At 38.0% G+C, this 25,368-nt stretch overlaps 1 protein-coding gene across 1 annotated transcript; it reads left to right on the top strand.

The window, feature by feature from the left end:
• The first annotated feature begins 776 nt into the window (after positions 1–776).
• LOC121905614 (PDZ and LIM domain protein 3-like) lies at positions 777–20,186 on the top strand. The gene is made up of 8 exons (XM_042423999.1): positions 777–879; positions 1,159–1,308; positions 7,225–7,376; positions 8,412–8,496; positions 8,581–8,768; positions 15,677–15,804; positions 17,740–17,851; positions 19,660–20,186. Exons 2-8 carry the CDS (start codon positions 1,216–1,218, stop codon positions 19,847–19,849), a joined length of 948 nt encoding a protein of 315 aa, XP_042279933.1. The 5' UTR covers positions 777–879; positions 1,159–1,215; the 3' UTR covers positions 19,850–20,186.
• Positions 20,187–25,368: the final 5,182 nt, after the last annotated feature.

The following is a 25,368-nucleotide window of genomic DNA, read 5'->3' as shown; positions in this document are numbered from 1 at the left end:
GGTGTCAGTCAGTGTAAAAGAGAGACAGAGAGAGAATGAGGAGATGAATTTGTGCACTTATTGCAGGCAAACTGTTACATTTTTGTGCAGAGAAATATTTATTGTATGAGTGCTTCATCATCAACCTGTCACGGAGCAGAAATGAACTGTGAATCTGTTCCCCTTTAAAATATTTGCAGTGGAAAATTATTTTCAAGCCTTTACACAGATGATGGATTTTGTGTTGTGATTCTTAATTTGCACAACAGTTTAAATTGGCATTTTGTTTTATTTACTTGATGTAAACATGCCCTAGAGAAGCACTGACACGGATTAACATGCCTTACTCACAGGATGTTGACATACTGCTCTGTTAGTCACACAAGCTCATTTGTTGTTTCTATCATTTTGGATACCACGCAGACATCAAGGACATGTGACAACAGAGAGAAAAATCAGCCTGAATAAAACACAGAATATAAGAGTTTGTAGGCACAAAAATGGTTTGAGCCAAAGTCTTTTGAGAAGTGGAAAATAAGTTGTTTTAACACTAAACAGACCAGGTTCGTGGTATAAACATGGAAAAAAAAAGACAGATGATGTGGTGAAAACATCCAACTCAAAATGAAACTGGATTGTTAACAAGCTCAGGAGTGAGAATCCTGGGTCCTATCCAGATCAATAGTGGCTGGAATGTGCCTGCGGGACCTCCAGGGCCTCAGAGTTGAGCTGCGCCTCCAGACCAAATAAGGGCAGGAGCAGCAAGACCCGTCAACCAGAGCAAGAGGAGGCCAGCCAGACTCCGAGCTGCCCGGGGATGAGGAGCGATGACGGGGGCTGCTTTACATCTTTAGTCTGTCTGCAAGTGTCCATGTAACAGACTGTGAGCCAAAACTGGATGTGAGTAACATGCTGAAAGCTTTAGTAGCAACTGATTTAAAAGATAAAATACTGAGATCTGTTTGCAGAGAAGAGTAAAAAAGAGAGCATGAAATAAGATAACAGAAATAGGAAAACTGGCGAGCAAGTGCTGGTAGAACAGACTGGGAGCCAGTTCCCAAAATCTGACCAATTACTTCACTCCCGGGGTGGGATCTGTCCATTCTCCTCCCACTCCACATGGTTCAAAATCTCCATCACTTTGATATTCCTTTGCTCTTTAACTCTGTTCCCTCGCAGGGTGCAGTTTAGAGCCTGTTCCACTGTCCTCCAACAGCAGGGAGACGTTAAAGGGTCATGCCAGTCAATGTCGTGTTGGACGGTCCGGCCCCCTGGGGGTTTCGGCTGGCAGGAGGAAAGGACTTCAGCCAGCCCCTGACCATCTCCAGGGTGAGTGTGTGAAATATAATGTCTTCTTGATAATAATAACTTCATCAAAACAAAACTTTTCAACTTGTTTTCTGAGTTTATTTAATTTCTTTCCCTTGCACATTTTTTTGGGCTATGATATTGTCTGGGAAGAATGTCTTCAGGGTTGGTTGCTTGTAATTAGGTGATCAACTAAATCTACCCTTGTAAAACTGGCTAAACGTCTAAAATGTGAGTGTGATTTTATCCTCTGGCAGTCTGCTCCGAAGACGTCAGTGTTTGTTTTAGTGTCAACATTGTTTCCCGGGAGAGTTCATTCTAGAAAGTCTGTCTGGACTGTGGTGTGGTATGGAGCTCGCACCTGTGCCACAGTAAATGCAAGAGGCTTAGATACAAATAGCAGCTTACATTATACTCTGACATGTGCACACACACAGACACACACACGCACAAACACACACACATACACGTGTCTCATTCAGTGAATTTCAGACAGAGGAATTTAGGGGCACAGTGAGGTTCACGGTGTGTGTGAATCCAGTTAATACTTCTGGATAAACTGACAACTGACTGGGCTGACGTTCATGCCGGCAGCTGAGTTAAGACGGCGAAAAATGGATGATGAGCGCAGTGTTACACACACCATCATGACATGTCTATTATAATGGTGCAGCTGTTCAGAAGATCTTAAACCTCAGCTTGAGGTCAACTCACAGCATCATGCAGGTTATCATAATGGCAGATTAGCAGCACAGGCAGAGCTGGGAGATGACAGATAACATAATAAAAGTAAATATTACTGTAATTCATTAAAGAAAATTCAACCGATCACAGATATTTTGGACAAACAAATGATTGATTGCACAGATACTTTGATAAAAAGGAAAAGAGGCAAACAATGTGGAAGGTCAAGGTAGATTAAGAAACCAGAATTTATCTTCAGATGTTGATGAAAATGATCATTTCCTTGAAATTATATTTCCTGTTGATCCAAAGTACAGCCAAACAACTGAATCGCATGTAATGATTAAATTGAACAACCAGAAGTATTGTTGCTAATACAAATTTAATTCCAATTTTAAAAAAAAAACATATTTCCATACTTTCAACAATGTGTCGATGCATCAAATGTATGTCAGTATGTATGTGTTGCATCAGACTGATAACTGGTTGTTTTTTGTCAACTTTATTTCAGTATTATTACTTGTGGCATTAGCACTATTATTCACACTTTTTTGGCTAATTTAACAGTTATGCCTCTATAAAGATTCATTAAATTGAAAGGAAGTGTATCCCATCAATAAATTAATTAACTAATTAATTAACAAACACATAGATAAATAGGGGGGGGAAAGGCAAAAAAAAGGGGAAAAAACACAAAAATGAGTCAATATAAGAAAACACGACATACAGAAATAGATGTTCCTACAAATACATAAATATTAATCTACCAATATTCATATATTATTGCAGTAGCAGCACCACATTTGTTGTTTGCCCCTCTATATAACAAGTAAACTTCTTCACCACCAGAAAATTTTATTGATATTAATACTGAATATTGTGTTTTTATTTTCAGCGTTCAGACTCATTTGTGTAGTATCTGCAGCATCAACACAGGATCAGACTTCAGTTATCCCTTCCTGTTGGGGTTATGTGCATCTATATTTAGGGAAAGACATCGGGAACCACTGACTAAAAGCATAGTTAGGTCTCCAAACCAGCGGCTCTGTCCAATAACCTCACACCTGTTGTGTTAGAGGACACTCGGTGGCCTATATGAGAGCAGTGATGAGAGAATACTGGGATGGACGAGGAAGGAAAGGAATGAAAGAGAGAGAGAGAGTGAGGTATCAGTGAGGGTAAACGATATGTGAGCAGTAATACAAGAAGCAATGTGTGAAAATGTATTTTTAAGAGAGAGATGTGAATCGAAGAAAAGACTGACAAAGCTGAGATATAACTGATAAAACACCTCATCTCACTGTCTACGTGACAAAAGTAAAGGAACTGTTGCTGCACGAGCTTCATTCAAGCACAAGTGAATCCAGTGTCTCCCTTCACTGCCATTTTTGGTCAGGAACATCCTCCTCTTTATAACCCGCTGATGTTTCCAGCTGGTCCGGGGAAAGTAAACACAAGTGATTATCATCTTTTTCTTCAGCAGACAGCAGCAGACAGCAGCCTTAAAGGGGCACTCCGCCGACTTTACACTGCAGGGTCGGTTTACTTGTAATGAGGAGTGCTATTGACCCTGTGAATGCCTTATGTGTCTCTGGAGGAGCTTTGTTACAGCAAGTCTGAGAAAATAACTCTGGTAATGCCATCAGGGTTAGCTGGGCTCGTTGCATTGTGGAAAGGAAAGGATCCAGCATTAATTTTGACCATTCTCCTTGTATGAGTTGCCTTTTGGCCACTTCAGGGCAGCGTATAAAAAGCTGTATACAGGGCATTGACATATTATTACCTTATAAAGTCAAACTCTTAGCAAATAGTCCCTATTACCACATCCAGCATATATGGAGTAACATCAGCACTGATTTGGAGTCATGTTTCGGGCCACCCGGCGAATGTAAGTTCAGTATTCACTCTAATTTTAGCTTTGTTTTGGTCTCCACCAACTCCTGATGGAAATATGTGCCTCTTTAGCTGCTAAACACTCAACTGCGTTCACTAGCTTGTGCTAACTTTGTCAGTCTGCTGTTGAGTGCTGGGCAGGTGGTGTACAGAGTTTTTTTCACTAAAAACAGCTACCTGCTGCTGCTGCTGGAAAGGAGGTTTATGAGAACAGTGAGCGTGAACCAAAACAAAGAGTTGAAAGACAGCAAAACACTCCATAGAGAGCTGAAGGGCTCCACAGTGGTTTGTCACTACAAGCAACAGTTTTCACATTATACACAGACATTAGATCCATTGTTTGTATGAAAATATTGATTTATGCAGCAGGATTTCACATTATTTTGGACAATCGAGATTTGTTTGCAGAGTACTTCCTAGATAGCCTTTATTTACTAGACTCTTTACTTCCTCTTTTGTTCCTTCATTCCTGCTCTTTAGCAAATTATTTCATTTACATCTATTTGCTATAATCAGTCGTCAAAGAAATACTCAAATACCTAAAAAATAGCATTTCCATAAAGAGAAAAGTACTCTATTAGAAGTAAAAGCCTTACATTCAAAATGTTACATAAAGAAAAGCTCAGGAGTAAAATGTCAACGTCAAGTTGTCAAATCAAGTATCCAAAGTCAACATACTCATAGAGAAGAAGAGTAGTTTTTTTTTGTTCTATGACAACCTTGTTCCTTACTCAGTTTAGTTTTTGTGCTTTCAGATTAGTTGACAAAGAAAAATAAATGAGAAACAGAAGACACATGGATAAAAGGAAGGAGAAAAAAGAAAGAAACAAGGAAAACACAAAGGCAGGAGGGAGCAGGAAGGATAGGAGGAAGGACAGAGGAACGTCTGAAAGACAGAAGGAAGAAAACAGAGACAGAAAGAATGAAGGAAAAGATGGTTGTACTTTAAACAGAGACAAATGTTTGACATTACAACTGGGCTGGGTGGAAACAAAACAATCCAATAAAAAAAAAATAGTTGTGTAGATATCAGACATCAGAGAAGTAAAACATACAGTCACACAGCAATGATCCAACAAATGCTCCAGTGTAAATTACTGCTCCCTCTTTGGCAGCATGAGACATCCCCTCAGCACTTTCATCCACAGTTATTTATAGGCAGATGACCTAATTCAAGTTTCAGTGTAACATCCCAGTGTAGCTAAGTTTCCTATGTCCAGTAATGCAATATGGCTAAGCATAGGTCATGCCCTGTGTAGTGTAAGTGGGAATGTTCGGTTCGATTGAAGATGCCTCCTGAGGTATTCTTGCAACCCTGATGGCTTTCTGGGAATTCCTATTGATCTTAATCATTTCCCAGCCAACAAAATTCACCGATGCTGTCACTTAGTGGGAAGCAGCACATGTTTATATTATCTCCATGACAAGGGACAGATTGTTTACATGCATGCATACCAACCAGGGCAATGCCCCACTGTAACGGGAGACCTGCTGCTGCATCTCATAGAGCATCCAGTGTTTTGTAGGGTGAATAAGGAGAAAAAAATGGCAAATTCAGGTAATTCATGACCGGAATCTTTCCTGTTAGGAATTTGGCTGAATAGCTGGCCTTCTTAGTGGGGTCTGTGTTTTGCAGGAGTATTTAGGTCAGGTGAGACTCAGAGAAGGAAAAGCAAAATCATATAAAGCTGTGATCCCAGCAGGGGAACATGAACAAGGGGCCTTGCAGTTGAGCACTGCATTAAGAGATGAAGTGTCAGTGATGGAGAGCAGGCCGAAACCTTTCACAAGGCTGCACCATCTGTACATGCAAGTACTCAGACTGTTTGAATGGGTTTAAAAGAAGGAAGAAATGATGGTGAGACAGATAGAAAAAGACAGAGAGGGTTTTCTGTTTTCTGGCTGTTGCTCTGAGAAATTACTCATAGAAAGAGAGAAATAACAATATAAAAAACAAAATGAATATGAGCAACAGATTTTCACATTTCTATCCCCTCTACTAATGTGCCAATTCAAGGTTCGTCAACTTTTTCTGCCCCATGACCCTGTTTTAGGTCCCAAAATTCTCATGACCCTGTCAATTATAGTGTTGTTTAGTGAGATATTTCTGTTTGTGAGAATTTAATTATATATAAATGCTTTATTTTTTTATTTATTTTTCAATGGATTAAACAAAAGTCAATACAGAATAATGTAACAGAAAGGGGAAATAAAAGCAAATAGAGAGAACTGTCTTCTTCCTTCTCTTTTGATGAAATTTTGAGCCCTTCTGCTTTTTAAATATACAGTAGTGACCAATTAAGGGAAAACCAGCATAGTGTTGATAAGGTGTTGGGCCACCACAAGCCTCTTCTTCTCTTCTTCCAATACTTCCTTAAAGGATATGGCTGGTGATTTTCTGTACTTTTACTGTCAACAAATCTCATGTGCAGAGCCAAACCAACAATAAATTGATCTACTTACGAGTGTTGTGCGTGTATCCAAAGCCTGATATATCTTATTTCTCTGTGCTGTAGACCTCGGTTGTTGGCCAAAAACTATTAAAAACGCGTCTCTGAGTCACACCATTGAACTGGCTGATATGCTCTTTCATCACAAAGAGTAATCATAGTAGTTTGTTTAGAAGCTCTGCCTTACATGGGACTAATCTCTTGAGACAGGAAATGTGATCACTGTTGTTAGTCTTTGGAGCTGTTTAATACTTGTAAGTAGGATCAATTCATTTCTGCTTTGGCTCTGCACATGAGATTTGTTTACCTTGCAAGGCAGCTGGATTCACAAGATTACGCAAGAATCCATCTTGTCAGGCTTCAAGTTATGTGCTTTTGGCCGAACCAACTGGGGTTAAGACCAATCAGTGTCCTAGAACTACTGGCAGCTAGAGGCATGGTTTAGGTGTGATGACAGTGAGAAGCGATAGCCCGTGATAGGTGATAAGACAGATGGTTCATCCAATCACCTGCCAAGAATTTTTTGAAAGTGCCTGCCCTTTTCCAAACAGTTTCTAAGGACGACTTCTTAGATGGTTATGTGAAACCATTTGGCGTATCAGGTTAGAGATTTGTTGTCAACAAGAAAAAAAAGAAAATGACCAGCCATGTCCTTTAATTTTGTGTTTTGGTGATGGAGCTGCACTGTCTAACATGTCGCTCCAAAATCTCTCATATTAGTTGAGTTGAGATCTGGTGACTGCAAAGACTGTAGTGTGTGATTAACATAATTTTCACACACATGGAACCATTCAGTGACCCCTCACGCCCTGTAGGGAACAGTCTGCATCTCATCTGAACACAATCCTAAATTTGTTGTTCTTTCATCTCTCCTCTCCTCTTATTTATCCCTTCTTCTAATCCCACCCAGATCACCCCGGGCAGTAAGGCCTCCATTGCCAATTTATGCGCAGGTGACCTCATCTTGGCCATCGAAGGAGTCCCAGCCACAGACATGCTGCACTGTGAAGCCCAGAACAAGATAAAGGAATCCACCCGTCAGCTCTGTCTGACAGTTGAAAGGTTATCTGCAGACTCTACAAGCACATACATGGCACATAAACAGGTGGAGGCCACAATAAAGGCAATGCCTGCGCAGTATAATGAAATTTAATATACTAGCCTTGCAATAATTCCTGTTTGTGAAGCTTATATTGTTCCATTTTTGTGTCAGACAGCTGTTGATTCATTTTTGAGTTAAGTTGAAGGTCATTATTATTAGTGCTGAATTATGTTAGTGCACAGGTGTTGTTTTTACTGTGTCCACCTTCTGTACTATAAAAGGTCCATATGTAAGTATGTATAACAGCTACATACTAATACTGTACAGCCAGTTGTTTTAGCCTGTGACCCCTTAAAACAAGGCAATGTCAACATGAAACCTCTCATCACTGGTTGTATGGCTACAGGTTGTAATCAAGGAGTGATTTCTTTTCCTTGTTTTATTTATTTATTTTTTAGGAGCTTGGAGAAGCAAAATTATCCATCAATTCAGAAGAAAAAAGACAAAAGTAGAAAAAAATCAATGAATATTGAGTGTCAGAAATATGTTGTTTACAGCTCTCCTGTCCTGTCAATCATCTTGCAACCTCTACAATATGAACTACATACTAGTCTTCATAGTGTATTGTTTCTGCAGTTACTAGACAAGACTGCTGTTTTGGAAAGCTTCTGAAAATACAAAGAGAAAGCAAAAAGCTTGTCCCCTCCCAAAGATTAAACACCTTTTTCTATGATCTACCCAGAGCTGTTCTACCACCGTACCATCTGTATTTTGGTTTAAGTGTTTCCAGCTGTGAGCATGCTCTTATATTTCCTTTGTAGATTCTTTTATGGGACAATAACAGCACATTCAAAAGTGAATTTAGTGGTTCTGTTACTTTTTCAGTTCGGATACACTCAAAACCCAGTTCACATAGTTAAATAGTATCCTATGGTATTACCGGAAAAGGCCAACGACAAGTTTGAACCACAGTTTTAATCTTTTACAGGTCGGGATTACAGAAAATTCTCACACACACACACACTGTCTGACCAAGATCTGTCTTTTGTACCCAGGAATAAGTCAAGCATGTGGTCACCACGTGTAATGGAGGACGGTAAAGCTCACCCATATAAAATCAATCTGGAAGCAGAGCGACAGGTTTGTGAGAGTGTGATTAAGGATTATGATAGCCATTCAGCTTTCCATCATTATTTCAGTATTGTTCCCTTTTTCTCTTTTTAGGAGTACAAACCTATTGGCGCTGCTCACAACCGCAAAGCTCAGCCGTTCGTCGCGGCAGCCAACATCGATGACAAGCGTCAGGTGGTCAGTACAGCCTACAACACTCCCATAGGGCTCTACTCCTCAGGCAACATCCAGGACGCCATGGAGGGCCAGATCCGTGGCATAGTCCACCCCAAGCCTGAGAGGTGACTGGTCTTCACGCTATCCACAGCTTAAGGTTCACTCAAAGCCCTGCACCATAGCAACTAACAGCATGTGAGTTGTAAAAACACTGATTATGGTAAGCTTTGTTTTGTTTTTTTTTAGCAACATCGCTCCCTGGATGTTCTGTCCTTCAGCCTGTCCATCAGTCCATCTGTTGACATACTGTATTTTTAAAAATAACGAGTGGTCTGCCATGAAATTGGTAGGCTACAAACATTTCTGGTCCCAAACCCCCAGTAACAGCACTGTGAATTACAGATCATGTGACGTGCTTAAATGGGTCCCAAAATACTTTTTTTTTCTCTGTAAACAATCATTATACAAACACACAAAAAACACATGAATACATTTTTCTGAGCATTACAAACATGGTGAAATTACTCTTTGCATTATCAAAATTTTAAACCATTAGATCCAATAAAGGAAATCTGTCAACAAAGTCTCAGTACCAGTATATTATTTACATACATGTATGCAGAGAGTTCAATGTCCCAGCTGAACAGAAGCATGAGGAACTTATTCATTATATGCACATACTGAAAGAATGGGGCGCTACCTTGGGACACACTTAATACAGAGAGTAAATCATGACTTTGTCTCCTCTGACTTTTCAACTTGTACCATTAGCAATTTACACTTATACAACACTTAAAATCATGACAACATACTGCAAAGCTAACAGAAAGTCAAACTCAGCTGTACTTTAAGGTTAAGGCTAAAATTTGCTATTGAATTAGCTAACTGCTGACATTGCTCATATGTTAAACTATAGCATGTTAGCATATTAGTTGGCTTTATGGCTCCAATTAATGACTGTTTATTGTTGATTATTGAGCCTTTTTTCAAATAATCAATTAATCTTTTATAAAATAGAATATAAACAAAGATACATGTTTTATAAACTATATTCTGTATTCAAATTATACAGGACCAGCCAAAAGTTTGGGGACACTTTCTCAGGTGTGTCCAAACTTTTGACTGGTCCTGTAAAGTACCAGTCAAACACCAGAGAAAAGCAGCAAAGTATCACATTTGAGAACCTGCACTGTTTTTTGTTGAGAAATGACATAAATGATAAAAAATGTTCACTTAATTTTCAATTGATTAATTGTTTAATTGACAATTCAGCTCTAAATGCCCCTTCCTCTGGCACCACGCTCAGGCCAATCTTTACATTATTTGACAAAAACAATCTCACCACAAGGTCCACTCAGTAGCTGTTCTGGAGCTTTTGATCAAAACACATGATCTTCCTCAGCAGATGGAACTTCCCAGTTGTCATGGAATTGCTGATGTTCAAATTTCCATTTTTTTCCTGAGCACTTTAAGGACTTCTCATCCACATTAGTTTAAATAGATATGTAACAACTGTGTTACATATATGCTATCATGCTAGTGATAGCATGTAGCTCAAAGCACTGCTGTGCCTACTAAGTATAGTCCCACAGATTTACTAGCATGGCTGTGAACTCAGTCTTGTTTCTGCTTTGCTGCTGTTACATTTACTGTCCTCCACCTGCTCTTTACATGACTCCCCTCCTGAATCACCCTGCCAGTCATTCGGTTTGATGAAAGGTATCAGCTCAACTCAACTCAACTCAGCTTTATTTATATAGCACCTTTCATACAAACATGCAGCCCAAAGTGCCTCACATAGCAAGATTAAAACAACAGACAAAAAAGAAAAACAAAAATAGATAACAATAAATACAATTTTGCAGGACTAATAAAATATAATAAAATGTTAAAAAATAAAAAAATAACAGTCAATAAAATAAACACCAGGGATAAAGATATATATATATATATATATATATATATATCAAAAGCAATTATTAAAACTTAAAAACTAAGGCGATAACATTACTGCAAATTCAAAGCCAGATTTAAAAGGTAGGTATTTAATTTCATGTTAATAAAGAGAGAGCTTGCTTTCTAATATCCAGAGGCAGTGTGTTCCACAGTTTAGGGGCATAAAAACAGAAAGCAGCCTCGCTGGTACTTTTATGGGACACATAAGGAGCATTTAAAAGAGAAGCGGTGGAGGAGCTTGGTGATCTAGCGGGAACATAAAATGAAAGAAAATCTATGATGTAAGGAGAAGCAAGGTCATTTAAAGCTTTATAGACAAGTAAAAGAACTTTAAAATCAGCTTTTAAAGATAGGCTACAGGCAGCCAGTGCAGTGTCTTAAGCACTGGGGTGATGAGATCCATTTTCTTTGTTTTAGTTAAGATTCTGGACGCAGTGTTCTGAACTATAGTTTTGTTATTACATAATTCAGTGCAAAGGGAATTACAATAGTCTAAATGGGTAGTAATAAAAGTATGAATGAACAATTCAGCATCTTTCTGAAAAAGGGTCTGACTTTTATTCCTAAAATGAAAAAAGGATGTTTTAATGACCTTGTTAAAATGATAATTAAAATTGAAGTCTAACATCACTCCCTAGTTTGTGATTTTTGTTTTAATCTGTTTGCTAAGACCATCAAGCATCAAGTGCAGTTTTTTCTCTTGTTGCTTTGGGTCCTATTAATAGAATCTCAGTTTTTTCCTCATTTAGTTTTAAAAGTTTTTACTCATCCATACATGTGAAACAGGCAATGAGAGCATGCAGTGCATTGGGGTCATTTGGTGAGAAACAGATGTATAATTGTGTATCATCAGCATAAAAATGGTAATTGACATGGTGATGGTTAATAATGTTTCCAAGTGGGAGCATATATAACAAAACTAAATTGGGCCGACAAGACTTCTTTGAGGAATACCATATTCAATACCATGAGTCTCTGATACAACCAGGGTGACAAATAACTGTCTACCAGTTAAATAAGACTGAAACCAAGCTGATATACGGTCAGAGAGAACCAAACCCTTTCTTAAGTCTGTCAATTAAAATTTGATGGTCAGTTGTATCGAATGCTGCACTGAGGTCTAAAAGAAGAAGGATAGCCATGTTGTTTGCATCCACAATAATTCTCAGGTCATTTACAATTTGAAGTAGGGCTGTCTGTGTGCTGTGGTTTGCTAAATAACCAGATTGGAGCTTTTCTAAAATGCCGTTGTTGGTTAGATGAACAAGTAGTTGATTTAAAAACAATTTTTCTCTAGAAGTTTATAAAGGAAAGGTAGATTAGAAATGGGTCTGTAATTGTTTAGCTCTGAGTAACCTGGATTGGATTTCTCTAGGAGAGGTTTTACCAGTGAAGTCTTGCAAGCTGTGGGGAAGATGCCTAAATTAAGAGAGGAGTTTATTATACTAGTTGTTACCTGGGACAGGCTTTGGAAACAGGATTTAAACAGCTTGGTTGGGATGGGGTCTAGAACACAAGTGGAAGACTTCATCCTGCTAATCACTTCACCGATGACATCTTCTGACATCAAATCAAATGATGACATCATAGATAGAGGCCTATGGGCAGGGAGATGCCAGGGAGTTTGAGTGTCTGTATTTACAATGCTGGCTCCCCAAAAAATGAAGCAAATTCTTCGCCTCTAAGAGTAGAGGAGTTATTATAGCAGCAGAGAGCAAGTTATGGATTTAGAAGACTGTCAACTTCTGAAAAAGCACTTTGGGATTATTTTGTTTTTCTGAAATAATCTTTGAGAAATGTGCTTGTCTGTCTTTCCTGGCATTGTTGTAAATTATAAATTGATCTTTAAACATGTCAAAGTGAACAAGTTTGTTGAACAAGTTTGCTTTTCCTTTCTTCTCTCAGCTTTCAGCTGACAAATTGCAGCAGTTCTCCATGGTGATTTTCGATTAATTGCCTTTTTTAAATCTTTTACTGTATCTAGTAAGAATCTTAATTTGTCATTAAATCATCAACAAGGTCATCAACTAAGCCAGTGGGGGATGGAGGAAAGATATTCAGCAGATTTTCAAAATCTGCTAATAACTTCATTGTTAATATTATGCCTCACCACAAGTGTCTAGACAGTCATTTGATGTAGAAAGGGTGGTGCTAATGAAGGCACAAAAAGACAGAAGTAGGGACCTTGGCAAAGGATAAAATGTCAACTTCAATATCCCTAGTAACAACTAAGTCCATTATTTCCATTGTGGGTGATTGGGGTTGGCACTCTTTACATGCTGAACAAGACTGAGACAAGCAACAAGATCCAAGAAATCAAGAGACCTCGAATCAGTGTAGCTGTTAACATGAAAATTAAAATCATCAAGTAAAATGATTTTATCATGGCTAGTAAGAACAATGGACATAAGATCATAAAACACTGATAAGAAGTTGCTGTCATGTTTGGGGTCTGATAGACAGTCACAATGAGTAGAGGCTGGTGTGCTTTGATAACCATTGCTAAGTATTCAAATGTTAGAAAATTGCTAAAAGAACATTGAGTGCAGATAAAACTACTAGAGAAAATATTGGCGATCCCACCCCATCTTTTATCTTGTCTACTGGCATATAAAAAGGTGCACTTACAACTAACAAAGTAGCTGAAGCAATTGAAGTAAGCCAGGCTTCAGCTAAGAGTAAAAAGCTAAGACCATGTTCAGAGATAAAATCATTAATATAAAATGTCTTGCTAGATTGAGATCTAATATTCAAAAGTGCTACCTTTATCGGCTGGGGTCTGGATCTTACTGGGACTAACTGTCAGACCAATTTTCACTAGGTTGTCTACGTTTCTGCCACAATGAAGGATTGGTGTGACATTAAGGTGCTTGACTGAGTTGTAGTGAAAAGTATCCTGGTATTTCTTTGTGTTATTGCAACAGCTAACTATAACAGGAATAGAGAATATGTCACTATTCACAACTGTTGAAGTGTGGTAGGAACAGGCGTGTATTTTTATGTATTGATGTTGTGAAATGACTGAACTGAGCTGAATAGCTTAATATGGCCACAGATGTGCTACAGTATGTAAGCCTCCAGCCTTCCAATGAAGTCATGTGGCTTTCATTAGGCTACCTGATATATGGTGTGTCGCACTCAGAATATATTACAACAGCACACAGGAATGAATCTTTCCATGGCTTAACCACAACTTCTGAAAAAGACATAAATCATATCAAACTCAGGTCATGTCGGCTGATACCACAGAGACTCACTCTAATGATGCATTCACAACCACTACTATTAGCAGACTGGACGGAATTATTATATATTAAACCATGATTATGAAGAAAAACTACAACAGTATGCTTGAAAGGGGCAAGTTGTTGAATCAGTAACCTTGAAATTATAGCTAAAACCATTCATTAAAGCTATAATATGTAACTACCACAATGGCGTCTACCAAAGAGTATACGCATATAGCATAATATGTTGGCGTTGTGGTTGTTTGACAAAAACTGTTATAAACTGACTTTTTATCAGGTAAAAGCCACATTTTTATGATAAACTTTTTAGATCTTGGTCGTTTTTAACTGATTTTTTACTTGAAACTGCTTTATCCAGTGTTTTTACCTGTTTTAATTACCAGGTCCTTTTGTTTTGGAAAGGAGACCTCTGCAGATAATTCGGCTCTTGGTAAAAACATCCTGAACGATGAACACTGGAGTAATCCTAAGTAATCCAAAGAAGCTGGTTGTTTAACAATGAAGACAACAACTCCCATGATCTCACGTTATCTCATGTCATCACACTCTGTCTTTTGTTATTGTTTTGATTGAGAGACCCCTAGTGGCTAAAATTGCATATTGTGTGTTTAATCAAAAGCCTCTCTCGTTCTCTTTTTTTTGTTGTTGTTGTTTTTGTTTTCACCCATCTCACATTTAGCATCAAACTCTTCTCCTTTTTGACTCAACATACTGTATCTCCATGATCTCCAGCTGGTTGTTCTCACCTGATCTTGCAGTTACTAACTAACCACAAGTTTCAGGGCAAAGCAGTTATGATTGTAATGCATCATTTCTGCCGCTAGCATGAAGCTGGTTGCACCAGCTGTTCATAAATTCAAACTTTGCCTAGTTATAACATAAGTGTTTATTAAGGGGACATTTACACATCACTAAATTAAAACCAGTTGCACCACACAAACTAGTTCTTACATAGAGATGAGTTGCTATTAAATATTTACACTAACTGCCAGGTGGAACTGTTGTGTTAGCTGAATAAACCAACTGGAAAAGCAAACGTTAGCTTGAGAATATCAGACCTGCATAAATTGAAAAGCAAAAGAGGTAATATGGAATATAGTCATATATGGAATATAGTCAACATTTATGACCTGGTACTTCAAATTTCACAGAAAAAACACACTAAACCTCAAATTACAAAACTTTATACCAATAACTAGAATAACAACTAACTAGTTAGCTAGAGTAAATGACCAAATAACAACGGCTAGCTCCCGTTTTACAATGTTTTTGCTGAAATGGATGAATTCGTCTAAGCTAATTGTAAAATGCGCATACTGATATTTCTCAAGGTATGCACTTACAAATAAAACAAAGTCATACATTCACAAAGGATTGGCAGTTAAGTTCATTTCATCTTTTGGCTCTAAAAACTGTTACTTTGAAAATTATGCTATAGGTTGTGATGCTACATTGACTTCCTGTTTACATAGTTTGATGCTTCTTACAGGACAGCACTATAGATGTTTTTTAGCAACTGATTTACACTTTACTAACGCGTTTACTAGCTTATGTAATTTTCTTAAATTTTAATGATGTAACCTGATTTAATAATTCACTAGTTTGAAACTAGCTTATTAAGAACTTTGGAAAGACTTTACACAAAGATGAGAGATGGATTTACAAACAGCTGGTGCAACCCAGTCCTGATGAAATGGACTTTGGCTGGTCTGCAAAAAAGAAGGTTTAATTTGTCATAGTCCTACAGACCAGAGCAGTGTGTATTTATGTTTGCTTCCTATACTGTATATATGTGTCTGAATCTTTGTGTGGTTGACTGTGCCGCTCAGCCCCAGGACTTTAGCCAGCATTGAAGAATCTGATGTGTACCGGATGTTACAGAAAGATCAGGAGGAGCCACAGGAGCCTCGGCAGTCTGGCTCGTTCAAAGCCCTGCAGGACTTCATTGACAGTGATGGTGAGCTCTTCATCTTTCCTCGATGATGCATTTCCTTCAAATCACCCAGTACAGAGGACAGGCTGAATGCTTGTACTTTTACTGGTAGAGAGACCAACACAACGCCTCACTGAATTTTGAGTGATGGGATGTTATATGAACACACTTTTGTTCCAGAGTTATAAAGACTTGGTTATTTAACATTAAGGCCAGTTCAGATCAATAATTCGCAACATGACGGGATGCAACGTGCAAAAGGTCGTAAATGTTGTAAAATTGGGCTGTTCACATCAAAGCAACGCACAGACACAGATGACCATTTCCAAAGCAACGATGCACTGGCATACCCCACTGCTTCTGCGTTGATATCATAGACTGTATAAAAATATGGATGTAGTTACCGTGACATCAGCCGTTGGTTTCTGAAGAGAAGTTTTGAAGCTCAAAGTGAGCCGCTCCGGCCGTCGCCATCTTGGCAGTGCGTGACGCTATGTAACTCCCAGCCAATCAAAAATGGGCAAAGAGGCGGGCCGAATGGCTGAAACAAGCCACCTAGCGGCTGGCGGACGTGTCACTCAGAGCAGCCATGTCCTTCAACATGCATAACTTTACAGTTTAATAAAATTTAAACGGGTGAGTTATAAAAAAATTCACCTCCCGTACAGTTGTCATGAAAGGGCAAATTAGCTATAGAGAGCTAAACCATTTTTTGTACCAGGCTGTAAACATGTTTATTTCTGCTGTAAAGTTGGGCATTTTAACATGGGGGTCGATGGGGATTAACTCACTTTTGGAGCCAACCTCAAGTGACCATTCAAGGAACTGCAGTTTTTGGCACTTCTGCATTGGCTTCGTTTTACAGCCCCAGAGGTTGCCGCTTGGTTGATACATTGTATCAAGTGGATTAGTTGGATTTGTTTGTTTTTGATAGCCTACAAGCTATGTTGTTTTCGTCCTGGCTTGTGTTGTTTCCTGATTGGCTGAAAAGAAATAGCTGCGTCCTTATGTTCCAAAACTGCACTTGGCGATTTGGCAAGGTAGGTCTTTTGAGACCCCAGGCAATGGCTTCCAGGCAATTTTCTCTGCAACATTGTAAAACCATTTCATCTCATTGCGAATTTCTGATCTGGAATAGACTTTAATAGATGTACTGTATGTATTTCTTTTTTCTCTGTGGTCTTTGCACTAGTTTAAAGTGGGTTGGACTTAGAAAAAGGTGTCACCTACTTGCAAACCAGTCAGGATTTAGCAACATTTGATTCAGAATCTGATGATAATTGATGGCTTGTTTGGTGACTGTCGATAAAATTGGATCAAACCACACCCAAACAGTCCTTAAGGAGCATATTGGTTAAGTTCTTGAATGTGAAACTCAATAAAATTTTAGTTTGTTGCTTATTTCATGAGCATATACTCATATATATTCAATATATTATTCATGAAGAATCACATTGCTCATTTGATCACCTATTAACTGTGTCATAAACAATAATTTCAGTAAATTATATCCATTATGGCTTCAGGTAGCAGAAATAGACTGTAATGATTGCATAAAATTAGTATCTAAATTATTTGTGCAATATTTTGACACAGTATCACTAATTCAACTCACACTATAAACAACACAATTAAAGCAACACAAAGCTACACAATATGTTCTGACATACCCCAATAACCTTTATTATTAGAGTACTGTAGTGTGCTACACAATATGTAATTACAAAAGCACTTCTCCATGTGTTTCCTTTATTGGCTGGGTGGTAATGTTTCCTGATACAGTTGTAGTTACAAATATAGGCTTGTAACCCAAAAGGAAGTGTCATTTAGGATTCAAGAGGTTCAAAGTGGCCCTGCCCTCATACAGGATCTCTTGAGTGTTTTGTTTTTAAATATGTGCTCTAATCATGAATAAGTACAGAGTTGTTGTGCTGAGTGGTTTCTCTCCCATGTGGGCAGGCACTCGTCCCATTGTGACCAGGACAGTAAAAGCCCCAACAACCAAACCAACTCCTCCCACAGGAAACCTGCAGAAACTGCCTGTCTGCGACAAGTGTGGGAATGGGATTGTGTGAGTAAAAATAGAACATATCATCTGTGATTCACATTCAGACCCTCAATGCATCAGTGCATACAAAGGGTGGACAAAATTACAGGAACAATACCGTCTACTACAGAAACATCACAGCATTACAGCGTCAAACGTTGCCATAGATATGGATTAACACCTCTCATCTCTTCTGAACATGAATTGAATCCTTTGAGACATGTTCAAAATAAAAGAAAAACATTAATCATAACATTATATGCCTTTATGCAATTTCCTTTTGATGGTTACCCACAGAAAGCTAAACCAAAAACAAAAGAAAGAAAAGGAAACTGCTTTTGCTGTGAGCATTAATTTACATATTTTTAAATCCTGATGAAGGGCTTTTTATTTCTAGACAGGTTATGTAAAAGTCAGTTCAGTGTCTGTGTTTTATGTTTGGCAAATCAGATTCTTTTACTCTTTCTCTGAACCTTACATGTGGAGTTTGTGTGTGATTGCAGGATTTTCAATCCATCAATCAAGTTTATTCGTCTAATGTAATCATATAAGGTACAATCACAGTTAAATGTAATCCTGTCAGTTCCTTCAATTTGTGCATTGAAAGGGTTTAAATAGAATAGAAATAGTAATAAATATATGTGTATAATTGGAGGGGAAACAACAAAAATAAGACTCTTCATTCATTCACTCTCTCATTTTATTTATTTTTATTTTTGCGAAGGTGTAAGTTTTTGTTTCATTGTGTTGCTGTCTGTTTATCAATTTCAGTGTACCTTGTTTTAATCCATTGGGAAGCATTGCTAGCATTGCTAGCATGCTTACAACAATAGTCCACAAAGTGTGAATTATACAGCGTTTTATCAAACACATCACTGTCCTTGCACTCACTGCAGTCAAACAGCATCTCTTTTTCTCTGCTGCTGGTACTACTTAGCATGCAGTTATAAAACGGAAAAAAAGGATATAGACTAACAATATTTCATAGTCAAAGTTTAATCAGACTGAACTCTGCCAGAAGCCTCACCCTGTTCCATGTAGACATGAACGGGAAGCAAATTTTGGTCTAACGGCACAATAACAAAGCACACTTCTGACCACACCCATCGAGTGAGGCTGGATGTGGAGAAAGGTCAAACCAGAAAGGACTGTTAAAGGACCAGTGTATAGGATTTAGTGGCATCTAGTAGTGAGGTTGCAGATTGCAACCAACTGAATACCCCTCGCCCTCCGCTTCCCCTTTCAAGCATGTAGGAGAACCTACAGTGGCCACTCAACTCGCAAAAACCACAAAAGGCCCTCTCTAGAGCCATGGTTTGGTTTGTCCATTCTAGGCTACTGTAGAAACATGGCAGTGCAACCGGGCGGGCTCCATAGATGAGGACCCGCTCCCTCTGTAGATATAAAGGGCTGATTCTAAGGTAACGAACACACAACAATTCTTATTGTCATGGGATTATACACTAATTAAAACATACTTATGAATATTATATTCCATTTCTGTCAAGTCTGTTCCACTAGATGCCACTAAATTGTACACACTGCACCTTTAAAACTGCTTGTAAACCTGGTGTTAAGTTACTCTTTGAATATTGTTAGTTTGTACATAAAAAGGACAAAGATGTCCCTGTTATTTTGTCCATCCAACTTCAATTCGAGTATTTTAGAGCACACACAGGAAATTTGTAAACACTCAACATGGCAAAAATGATTTATTTTCTTGTATAAGGATACTGTAACTTAAGAATTTAATATTTTCATGTTTCACGTCACTTTCCATCACTTCTTTGCTCTTAACATCTCTTATCTTCTTTCTGTCTTCTTTACAACAGTGGGACAGTAGTGAAAGCACGAGACAAATATCGTCACCCTGGTTGCTTTGTGTGCTCCGACTGCGACGTCAACCTCAAACAGAAGGGCTATTTCTTTGTGGAGGGGCAGCTGTACTGTGAGACTCATGCTCGTGCCAGAATGAGACCACCGGAGGGACACGACCTCATCACCACTTATCGTTCTGCATAGATTACCATGTTATGAGAACAGACACAGACATACATACAAATAAGCTACTGACACGCATGCATATGGACACGCACTTTGCCAAACACTCCCAGGTCCTAAATCTGTTTTATGTGTTTGTGTGCAATAATAGCTACACTTTTCTCTCTTAACATAACACTGTAATGTTTTGCCTTATAAATCACCTCTGTGTATGAACATTGTGCAGGTGATAACTGAACAGCCCTATTTGTTAGCTCAGCAGTGATGACAAGAAAACAGACTGAGACTTGCCACTTTCATCTTGCCAGTTTCTCACAATTTGATGTCTTTCCAATAAAGACCTCTGTTCATACTGTAAGATTGCATTTGTATGTGGAGTCTTGAGATGAAAAGCAACACCTAGTGAGTATTAACAGAAAATAACCTATGCCTAAAAAGCAGAATATCCGAGTATAAGTATTAGCATAGTAATAAGCACATAAGAGAAGGGAATGTGTACAAGTGGATTTTCTAATATATTCATTAGTTTACACATTTGTCCTTCATCTTCAAGTACATCAAAGAGTCATGATTCATCTTTTCAATTCTCACATTGCATTAAAGACCAGAGCTTTTTATTCTTAACCATGGTAGCAGCATGGTGCAGTTATGGCAAAGTAAGTCAGTCCACACTGAAATATCTGATGGCTGATGAACTTTATGTATTGCCATATTCTTATATACACAGACTTTTCCTGTTGTACTTTCAGTAAATGTCTCAACAACTACTGGATGGATTTCCATGAAATTTGGTTGAGGCCTTCATGTCTTCCTCAGGATGAATTAGCTACAGTCACATCGATGGTCCATATTCATTTTCCATCAAGCACCATCATCAGGTTTAAATTTTAATTTGTCCGATACTTTGGTTTATGACCTAATACTTAAATATATAGACATTCCGATCAACCTCAAATGTACATTGTGTTTAGTGACAATCAGCAAATGTCAGGATGCTAACACACAAGACAAAGATGGTAAACATGATCAATTTCACAGCTGCACTTTGTGTTTAGTATTAGCAATAGTTAGCATGCCAATAAAAGATGCTAAACATGGTAAATATTAAATGTATATATTAGACATCACCATTTTACTGTTATTGTTAGCATGTTAGCATTCTAACGTAAGCTCAAAGCACTGCGGTGCCTAAGTACAGCCTCACAGAGATGCTAGCATGACTGTAGAATATTAAGTCTTGTTTAGTATGACTACTCACCTACTGAAGGCTCAAAATGTGGCTGTTAAATGTTGAAAGTGACTGTTTACGTTTGTCAGTCATCATGATTATTTTTTCTTAACTATAAGCAGCTAACTGTGCAACAAGCTACGAACAGAAGCAGTTTATTTAGCCATATGTAGGCGTATTTTGGCAAAAGTGTGTCTGGAACAAAAGTTTCCAAGGATATTTTGATACATTTGATTTACCATGGAAACCTGTCACCATACTCTTTATCCCCAGAAGACATTTTGACATGTCACAGTAGAAAAAGCACAGGTGTTAATGATGAGTGATGGCTGAATTCCATTAAGCTGCTTTAGTGCGCTCACTGTCAAACTGTCATAACTTACTGGGACTCTTGAACAGAACAGAGCCATTGTTACTGTTATTAATAATGCCTGTTCTCACGATAACAAAAATGTCTGCTGTGAAAAAGGCTTATTGTAATCCACCATAACTGAACTGAATTCCGCTGTTCTTCTTGGAGAAGTAAAACTACCAACTTTTAACATCTGCCTTTCAAGCCTATAAGGGGGAAATATTTGATACAGAAAGGGCAGGTTTTTTATTACTTTATTTAATCTATAAAATGCTTCACATCTGACATTCGGATGTATTTGAGCAGAATTAAAAGGCCCTGCACACCCATGGTATACCCACACAGGTGATGTCACTTAGTTGGTTGATTAGACTTCTTCTCAGGACTATGTGGGCGTGTACAGACTATTGACATCTCCCTGACTATTGACATCTCCCTGACTTCCCCTTTAGCTTTGATGCATGTGACCAGGTAGGAATAATTAGTCCTTCATCATTCTAATTAGTATGTGACCATTCATTTCACAGTATCGCTCCACCCACCTCCTACCTAATGAGGAATCTAATCAAATTCAATTCACAAAACTGAAAACACCATGAGTGTGCAGGACAATAAATGCTTCATCTGAAATCTGACGTGCTTACAATGAGAGGGGGCAAATGTGTTTTCTTTTTGGTAGAGAAACTACATATCAATCTTTTCTACTTACGCACACTCAAAAGATACTTAAAATAGTTTGACTTCACTAAGTAAATGTAGCTGAAACAAAAGGGCACTAGTGTGTGTGGTTAAACTGTACCGCAAGATCTTTGTCATCTGTTCTTTTTTGGAAAAAGACATCAGCACCTGGCCAGCAGCCACCCTGTGAGACCAACTACAATGATGTATTTGACCACCACTGTTGAGCAAAGTGGTGCACTGGACCCCAGGATACAAGTTACTGACAATTGGAGCCCTGGTGAAGTGACAAGGAACTTTCTAGAAACAAGAAAAGAAGATATTAGGTGATGTAATACACCTCTTGTAACAACAGTATTGATCATGTAGCTATTAGCAGAAGGCAGTATCTATAAAACAGTCCATTTGGTATAGACATAATGTTCTGTGGGAACCTGCTCTTTACCTGCTCTTCTTTGTTTGGGTTACTTTGAAAGAATATTGATCCAAGATCAATATTGGATCCAGAGCAAGCCAATGGGTCCATAATTACTCGCACATTATGTTTTTTTTAAAAAGTACAGAACTTTATTTTAAATATCAGTCAAGATCCAATTATCTCCCAAAACTGAGGGAACAGGTACATATATTTAATGTAATGGTGCAGTCATCAAAAAAAACAACAACAAAAAAACATGCCACCAGGGTTACCATCATTATCATCATGCAATGAAGTGTTGAAACAGGAACTATATTTGGCATAATCATACGGCCTTCATACAGAGTTGTACTGGTTGTCAAACACAATTCTTCAACGGCTGCACTGCAGCTGTAGGCTAAATACACATACAGGTACATGGTTCAATAATACAATTAAGACCCAACAATGGCATCATTATAATAGTTTCTTCAACTGTGTATATAATACTGAGAGAAGTGACCCCTGCTGTTGTCATAAGACCCTGTTGAGACAGCGGGGGGAGCTGCAGTATCATTCTTTAGCTTTTTCACACATAACAACAGAAAACATTGTAGTCAAACTGAGTTGTAGCCACTGACTTGTTTGTTTTGAAGTTAGGAAATGCCTGCAATGTCATAAACAGCCTACTGTGTATACAGCATATATAGTAAGTATGACTGTATGTCGTATTGAGTTCTAGTGCTGCAAGTCGTATTTTTATTATTTTTAATTCAATTTATTATTAAGTTTATAAAATATCAAAAAGCAAGAGATTTTTATTTTATTTTTCATCTGTATTTGTGTTTGCTGATCAACCCTTTTTGTGGGTTGTATGTTTGAGAGTCAAAAGTGAAAAAAAGTGAAAGCCTAAAGTGATGTCTTAAAGCTGAATTAATCTTTTTTTTTTATATTAACATTAGTGAAAAGGTTTGTCGTAGTGACAAAAACATACAGGATTATCACACAGCACTGCAGTTTTTCCAAGCTTTTTTATCCTCTGTTAGCTTCATGGTTCATGCATTTGAGTCTCAGCAACTCGCGTTAACTCCCACAGACAGGCTTTGCCATTTAAAAAGCTCTGATAAACCCACTGCACATTATCTGCAACACCAAACTGAAGACAAAATTAGCAACAAACTGGTGAAGAAAGTTTAAGATCCCGCAAGCTAAAGACAAATCCAACAGGCCAATGAATATTGGACTTGACATTGCTCAGGTGACATTCCTTAAACATGAAAATGAATGCTGATATTGCTTCACATCTGGTGGATGTGTAAGTAAGCTATTTTACCAGGCATTATGTCAGTACTGTGTGTCTGTCACCTTATTTTTGAGTATTTCTGCCTCCTAGTGACCAAAGCTAATGCAGTTTTAAGATGACATATTTTGTCAGTCTAAGGGTCCAAAAAAATCCAAATTAAAGTGATATGACAAAAAATCAAGCAAATCCAAACATTTGAAAAGTTCAATCCCTGAATGTTGGGTGGTTTTACTTCATGTATGATAATTAATGGTATATTTCCAGCTTAATCAAGTAATTGATTAATACGACCAATCTTTTAAGCATTACTGCACCTTTATAGATATTATGCATACTAAGAACATCCCACTTAAATTGACTTAAGTGGCTAAAGAATGCCATGAGCTGCCATTAACCAAAATGAAAATGTTCTGTATTTGAGCCATCTCTGATGAATATGCTGTCACACTATAATTCACTACCAGCTCCACCTAATTATTTCACAATAGACATAAAATTAATTGACAAAATCAATACTCACTCCACTGACAAAATGGCATTAATCAAATATTGATACATATTGATGGAAAGCCAAGAGATGGACATGGCGACTAATTTAAGTGCTTTTCTCTATGAAAGCCAAAAGAGGAGACCATCAGAAATCAAGGATAAATTTAATTACTTTCAAAGCTATTGTTCATCTTACTTAATTAGTAAATATCCTCCTTCTGTGGGCACACTTTGTGATAGCAGCAGCTGCTCAATAATGTCAGACAGTTAAAGAAACAATTATTGATTCAGTGCTGAATACACCGTGAATAGCTTACTAAAAATGGAGACGTAGAGCTAATGTCTCAGTCCCCCGGCTCCTCACGTAAGCACAAAGTAAATCAGTGAGGACCTGGTCAACAGGAAGGGCTCTTCAAAACCTGAGCACCGGTGTAATCACTCTAAAAGCAAATAGTAGTAGGATGCTTGCTGCAAACAAAGACAAATTGGGGAGGGGGAGGAACTCCTCTAGTCTGTCTAATAAGAAAGTCTATTCTAGTTTCCTTGATGCAAACACACACAAACATCTGGATCCCTTGACGACTGTAGCTCAGACCCCGTAAGAAAGACCACCAATAAATGTCAAAGCTGAGACAAAGTAGATTAATTTATGGTTACTTCATATGTCAAATTACCCATTTTACATGTGCCATGAATTCACACATATTTTACATTTGTCTATTCATTATTTGATTATTTAGCATGCAGTAAAATTTACCACCAAAACTTGGCTTGATTGCTGACAATTTCTAGATTTTATTATCATATCCAACCAGGCTCATAACATGTGTGACATTATGGTATGTCCTTTATATGTCCATTAAGCAACATTTTTGTATAATAACACTGAACTGACTAGATCTCACTGAAAATCAGCACACAACTCTACAGCTGAAAGAGCTTCTTCTAGTAAAATGAAGCTGAACTGGGTGCTCCTCAGTTCAAGGGCAGCAAGTTTTCGGAGAGCAAAAAGGACTGGAGTAACAATTCTGCAGCTCTTTGCTAGCTCCCTGGTCTTTATATGTCTGAATCCTGACAGTTATCATTCACCCTT

This window comes from Thunnus maccoyii, chromosome 2 (genome assembly GCF_910596095.1).
Source record: "Thunnus maccoyii chromosome 2, fThuMac1.1, whole genome shotgun sequence".
Taxonomy (NCBI): Eukaryota; Metazoa; Chordata; class Actinopteri; order Scombriformes; family Scombridae; genus Thunnus; species Thunnus maccoyii.
The sequence above is the reverse complement of the archived record's forward strand: the minus strand, read 5'-3'. Positions and strand labels throughout refer to the sequence as shown.